Source organism: Apium graveolens, unplaced genomic scaffold, assembly GCF_009905375.1.
Source record: "Apium graveolens cultivar Ventura unplaced genomic scaffold, ASM990537v1 ctg5929, whole genome shotgun sequence".
NCBI classification, from domain to species: domain Eukaryota; kingdom Viridiplantae; phylum Streptophyta; class Magnoliopsida; order Apiales; family Apiaceae; genus Apium; species Apium graveolens.
In genome coordinates, this window is record NW_027419157.1 from 22,395 (window position 1) to 28,973 (window position 6,579).

At 36.8% G+C, this 6,579-nt stretch overlaps 1 protein-coding gene across 1 annotated transcript; it reads right to left on the minus strand.

The window, feature by feature from the left end:
• Positions 1 to 637: 637 nt before the first annotated feature.
• Positions 638 to 6,244, minus strand: LOC141702930 (uncharacterized). The gene is made up of 3 exons (XM_074506510.1): positions 5,921 to 6,244; positions 1,748 to 2,412; positions 638 to 1,460 (listed from the first exon to the last, which is right to left on the minus strand). Exons 1-3 carry the CDS (start codon positions 6,242 to 6,244, stop codon positions 638 to 640), a joined length of 1,812 nt encoding a protein of 603 aa, XP_074362611.1.
• Between the last annotated feature and the right edge of the window lie 335 nt (positions 6,245 to 6,579).

Here is a 6,579-nt window from a genome sequence, read left to right on the forward strand (position 1 = left end):
CTTCCTCATCTTAGACATTATCAACTCTAATAATACGTCGCTTACCTTGAAGAACAATTGACCACCTCACATCAGCCGGGTCTCGAATATAAAAAACTTGTTTGACCTGTGTTGCAAGTATAAATGGATCGTCCTCATGACCAAACCGATTGAAGTCAACCAAAGTGAAACCTGACTCATCCACTCGAACACCATGACGGATATCAAACCATTTACATTTAAATAGTGTAACTTTGAAATCTTTGTAATCAATATCCCAGATTTCCTCAATTACCCCATAGTAAGACTTCTTTATATCTCGTGATGCAATGGAATTGCCTCTTTCAAATTCTGTTGAAAAAGCTTCTACAGATATTCCACTATTTTGCGCGGTGCTCTTATTATCTTGATGTTGTGTGTAGAAACTGTACCCATTTACATCATATCCTTGGAAAGAACTCAGTGGCATGTTTGGGCCATAAGCTAACCACTTCAGAGTATTGGAAACTGTTGAAGGACTTTTTGAATATTTAGACATCACTCGATCTTTAAACCATTTCACAAAAGATCGATTATGTTCATTTGTAACCCACTTGCCACCCTTAGAGGGATTCTTTCATCGAATCTCCAGTATGTGCTCTTGTAAGTAAGGATTAACTTATATCATGTGTTGTAGAACAAAGAGATGGGCTCTATCAAGCATTTCAGCACTGGGAGTGATCATTTTATGTCCTACTATACCCTGACCGTCAAGTCTACCTTCATGACGAGATCTCGGAATTCTAACTGGATCGGTAGATGCTAGATAGTCCGTGCAAAATTCAATAGTCTCTTCAACCGAATACCCTTTAACTATGCTTGCTTCAGGATGACGCCGATTTCTCACATATGCTTTTAAAATGCACAGAAACCTCTCGAAAGGATACATTTGACGCACATATAAAGGACCACAAATTTTTATCTCTTTCACAAGATGAGTCACTAAATGCACCATAATGTCGAAGAATGAATGTAGGAAATACATTTTAAATTCACAAAGTGTGACTATAATATCAACTTGCAATTTATCCAAAGTCAAGGGATCGATGACCTTGCTACATATAGCATTAAAGAAGAAGCACAATTTCGTGATAACCACTCTCACGTGCCTCGGCAATATGCCTCGAATTGCAACCGGTAGAAGATGTTGCATTAGCACGTGACAATCATGTGACTTCAAACCTAGAAGCTTCAAGTCTTTCATTGAGATGAGGTTTTTTGGATTTGAGGAATATCCGGATGGAACTTTGACACTTGATAAACACTCACAAAGGCTTATTTTCTCTTTCCTGGACAAAGTGTAACAAGCGGGAGGTAGATACGCATGTTTACCAGATTGTTGTGGTGCTAACTCAGCTCGTACAACCAACTCTTGCAAGTCTAGCCTGGCTTTCATCCCATCCTTTGTCTTACCAGGTATATTCAATAGTGTCCCAATAATGCTTTCACATACATTTTCAATATGTATAAAGTCAAGGCAATGTCTCACTTGTAAGTGTTCCCAATATGGTAGATCCCAAAATATAGATCTTTTCTTCCAAATACTATTCGGAGTTGGCTTTTTATACAATTTCCCAAGAACAACATCAATGTCTTTAACTCGTTCAAAGACCTCCTTCCCGGTTAAAGGCAAACGAGCCACTCGAGTCTCGATAGTCCCATCAAAATCGTTTTTCCTCTTAAGATAAGGGTGAGTAAGTGGAAGAAATGTGTGATGACCCATATATACATTTTTTTGCAGTTCTTCAGACGAAGATCAATCGTAGCATCTTCACAAATCGGACATGCTTTAGCTCCTTTAATCGTGTAACCTGAGAGGTTACCATAGCCGGGAAAGTCACTTAAAGTGCAGAAGATCATGGCACGCAAATTGAAATATGTCTGACTGTATGCATCATACATCTTCTCACCTTGATCCCACAATAACTTTAAATCCTCAATAAGTGGCTGAAGATAAACATCTATATTATTTCCAGCTTCTTTAGGACCAGGGATTAACAATATCAACATGATGTACTTACGCTTCATGCATAGCCAAGGAGGCAAGTTATATATCATTAGAAGAACCGGCCAAGTTCTATGTGTAGAGCTTAGACTGCGATACGGATTCATGCCGTCTGCACAAAGCCCTAGTCGTAGATTTCTAACTTCTCCTCCAAATTCTGGGAATTTACCATCAATGGTTCTCCATTGCGGAGAGTCAGCCGGGTGTCGGAGCATTCCATCTGATTTTCTCCCTTCCACGTGCCACCTTACAAGCTTTGCATCATTGGAATTTGCAAAGAGACGTATGAATCGTTCCACTATGGGTAAGTAGCGCAACACCTTGACAGGAGGCATCTTGTCATTAGTAGAAGAATTATTTCCATCCCGCTTATATCGGCAGGCTCCACACTTTGGACATGTATGTAAATGTTCATGCTCCTTGCTGTAATAACCCCAATTTTTGGGAAATTTTTGAAACCCTTATGAATAGTGTTTTTGCTGAATGAGAAAACTTTTCATGCCACACTATGTAGGGGTTCTGATATGGATATTCTGAGATTTTATTAGTACTTTATATGGGATATAAGTGTATGTAAAGATCGTCAGAATCCAAATCCGAACACTTTGATTTTTCCCGGAAATACACTAGATACGGAAAGATTTGAGAAAAAGGTAACAGGATAAAAAGGATTTAAATTAAAGGATTATAGGAGAGGATCATAAAAGGAATATAATATATTGAGAAAGATTAAGGGAACCTAAGTAATAAGATCCCGTGTATGATCCTTCAAACGATAAACGAAAACGAAAGTTAAGCGAACCGTATAACAGATCAGCGGTCATTAGGCAAACAATTAGGAAGTTAATCAAAGGGATTAGAGAGGATGATGTCACCAACCAATGAGAAGAGGACAAGGAGGGGAGGATGACATCATGAGGATGACACAAGCATGACATGGGAAGGAAGGAGATGTGGTGGCTTTTTAACCACACAAAATCAAGGGCAACTAGGTAATTTACTAAAACAAACACAAAAATCAAACCAACCAAGCCAAGCAAATCATTTTTCATCAAAATCAAAAAGAAACCAAGGCATTGTTCTTCATGCTCTCGGCCAAAACAGAACCAGAACACTAAAACTGCTGTATCTCCTTCATTTCTCACTCAAATATTGTGTTCTATAGCTCATTGGAAAGGTATTGAGATGGCCTACAACTCTTGTTCACAAGTCTCGTCCAAATAATCATGATCAAGCTTGTAGGAGGCTCCCTAAGGCTTCCTAGCAACTTAACACCTCCCAACGAAGGTTACCAGACTCGTCCCGAGCCATTCGTAACCCCCAGTCGCTCAGGCAAGTTTTCTACCCGATATACTGTTGTTGTGATGTAAATATATGTATATGCATTATCTTGTGATAGTGCATGATTGTTATTAGCAAATTTTGCGATATATTGGAGCATGCTGATATGGTATATATGCATGTCTGTTTCGTAATCTGGTTATCTATCTGTTGATTTCAATGCTTATAGTTGCATAATACCTATGCTAGAAATAAGCAAGTAGTTGCGTATACCCTTAGTATAGGGGATAAAAGGTGAACATATTTCTAAACCGGGAGTCGATGTTCCCGAGTATATTATATATATATATATATTTATATATATATGGATATAGTTTTTAAAACTATGGATCGAATAAGGTTTATTCGATACCTTTATTTTACTTAATTGAATATTAATTTGAGTATTCATTCGAGGACTTATGACTCAGTTTATTTTATTATTTGAATATTATTTGAATATTCATTCGAGGCTTATGACTCAGTTTATATTATTATTGAATATTACTTGGATATTCATTTGAGGATGTATGACTCCTTTATTTTATGAATATTATTTATAGTATTCATTCGAGGTATTATGACTCCGCTTATTACTTAATAATATTCTTTATTGTATTAAAGAATAAGGTGTCGATAATCAAACTTACTTTTGATTATTCAAATAAAGATATTACTTTCGTATAAGTATATCTTTGATTATTTGCTATTCATTTCAAGTATAAGTTTTAATACTTCTACTTCAATTATTTTATAAAGATTATTCTTTATGGGAATATTATTTAAATAATAATATTCAGACATTTTCTAAATATTCTGGGGACTGATTTACTTCATTAAAACAGCTTCACTCCAAACATTCTTAAAAATGTTTTGCGAGTCTTCAAAATGATTTTTTTAAAAGTTAGAGCGGATCCCAAAACTCATTTTTTTAAGATCCTCCTTTCGAAGGGGATTTAAATACTCGCTCAAAACCTGAGGGATCCGGCTCTGTGGTGTGTTTTATATTCGCAACAAGGTTGCTGTTTTGATAAATGAATTGATTACTTACCCAACACTCGGGAAGTAAAATTCTTGGAACAAGTTAATCCATTAACAGGCATCGCCTGGGAAATATCGGTGAGTTCTCCTTTCCAAATAGATACGACTTCTTGGTGGAGCCGTATCAACAAGTTTCTACTTGGGGAAAGTGGGGACAAGCTTTACGTTTCAGAGTCATGGATTTCATCTGAACTAGGAGTGGCGTAAGTGGCCGAGTAGCGCCGGCCCAGCCTTATTATATTGGCCCAAATGGCCTGGAAGTTCCGCTAAGGCGGTCCATTCCTTAGGAGTTCAGTGTTCGGTTGACAAGTAAATCCGACAGGTTCTCCTCTACATGTAGAAAATGGTGGGGTTGTACTACTACGACTGATCATCGTAAGTGGTCTTCCTGGCGCGACAAACTCCCGTAATGAGTTCATCATCCAATTGGATAATTTCTGCAACACTACCCAGAGCACTTCGATAGAAAGGCTACGGTTGGGCGATTGTTGAGTGTTGGCAGGGTCAAGTTTTCAAAATGATGTTTACATCAAATGAAGTATCTCGTAACTTCATTTTATTTTGATAATATTTTAAAGATTTAATCTATTCAAATCTTGCCTTATAGTCTCATCTATGTGATGAACTTTTGAAGCTAATTATAACTTGAACGGTGGTAGTTCAAGTAGTATTTGGGAAAGATATAAGTATATTGGGGTATCTTGTAACTTCATCTTTTAAACTTATATCTAATTAATAATTGTCTTATGAATGACAAAGATTTTCAGAAAAACGTTGAGACAAGGTTAGATATATGAGATCACCTTGCAACGATATTTTTTTTATACAGTTATACACTGGGACTTTGTGTATATTGTGCATGGAAGAGGACTTCCAATATTTTGAAAAGTATATATGTATATATATATATACTGAATATTTTGCGACTTCATCGCATTAAGATATCAACTTGGTTCATTTCTTTTGACCAAGACTTTCATGAGTACTATGAGAAGGCTCATATATTGTTAATCATTATACATATTATTTTGGTGGGCTTGCTGCTCACCCTTGCTTTCTTCTTTCATCACACAATATCAGATAGACAAGATGAACAGGACCAAGCTCCCAATTCGCGAGCGGATAGGAAACGTTCCGCAGCTTCCTATAGGCGTTGATGTCGCTGTAGCTGAGGTAGGAACTACCAATAGGCTAGGCTTTCAACTTCTGATGTACCAGATTTATGTATATTTATGAATTGTAATAATGGCAAAGAAATGTAAATTTAGTCAGAAAACCTTTTAAGGTGTATTGGCAGATAATTGTGGAATATAAGGACTTGTGATTATTTTTTTGGATGTTCATCTCTGAGACTATAACGTGTGGTGTGTGTGTTTATTGTGGGGTCACAGTGCAGAGTAGTTGAGTAATTATTAAGATTGGATGTTATTAAGGGAAATGGAACTCGTGACGACCCGGATCCCCGACCCCGGATCTGGGGGTGTTACACTTGCGAAAGAGCACACAATCATTTGGACAAGCATGTATCTTCTTTACATTCATACCCATTAGACACAATATCTTCTTCGCCTCATATGTGGAAGTGGGAAGCTCATTTTTTGCAGGAAGCATTTCTGTTAAAAGTTTGAGCATTTCAGTGAAACTCTTGTCACTCCAACCATTTTTTACTTTGAGTTTACACAACTTCAAGGTTGTTGATAACCTAGTAAATTGAACATTGCACCCATAATAGAGAGGTTTTTTAGAATCATCAACCAAGTTCTCCAGAACTTCTGGTTGGTGCACTAGGATTTCTTCAACATCTTGGATCATCTCTTCAACCCTATCATTTTCAGCATCATCTTCTTCATTACGAGGCATACTGTCTCCATAACTTTCATAAATTTTGCTAGAAGTCTCAGTCTTGGTAGTGTGTATTCCCTCCCCATGCCAAATCCACTTAGTATAATCTTCCATGAAACCACGGCGAAATAAATGATCACGAACAGTGTCAATATTAGGATACTTTTTTAGATTATAACAATCACGACATGGACATGTGATCCTGTCTTCTTTTCCATGTTCGATCTGTTTCTTCTTTAGATTTTCTACCGCACATGCAATGAACTCATTAACTTCAAGTCTTTTTTAATAAATACTTATCGTGTACATAACGAATGAACCGATTAAATTCATAAATAATAATATATCTCAAA

What these genes read in the sequence shown, in the direction of transcription:
- LOC141702930 (XM_074506510.1), bottom strand. Translation starts at nt 6,244, where the DNA reads ATGCCTCGTAATGAAGAAGATGATGCTGAAAATGATAGGGTTGAAGAG. An exon ending in TGTGTCTAATGGGTATGAAT is followed by an intron (nt 2,413 to 5,920) that starts GTAAAGAAGATA and finishes ACATGTCCAAAG; the next exon opens with TGTGGAGCCTGCCGATATAA. An exon ending in CTGAAGAACTGCAAAAAAAT is followed by an intron (nt 1,461 to 1,747) that starts GTATATATGGGT and finishes TGTATGTGAAAG; the next exon opens with CATTATTGGGACACTATTGA.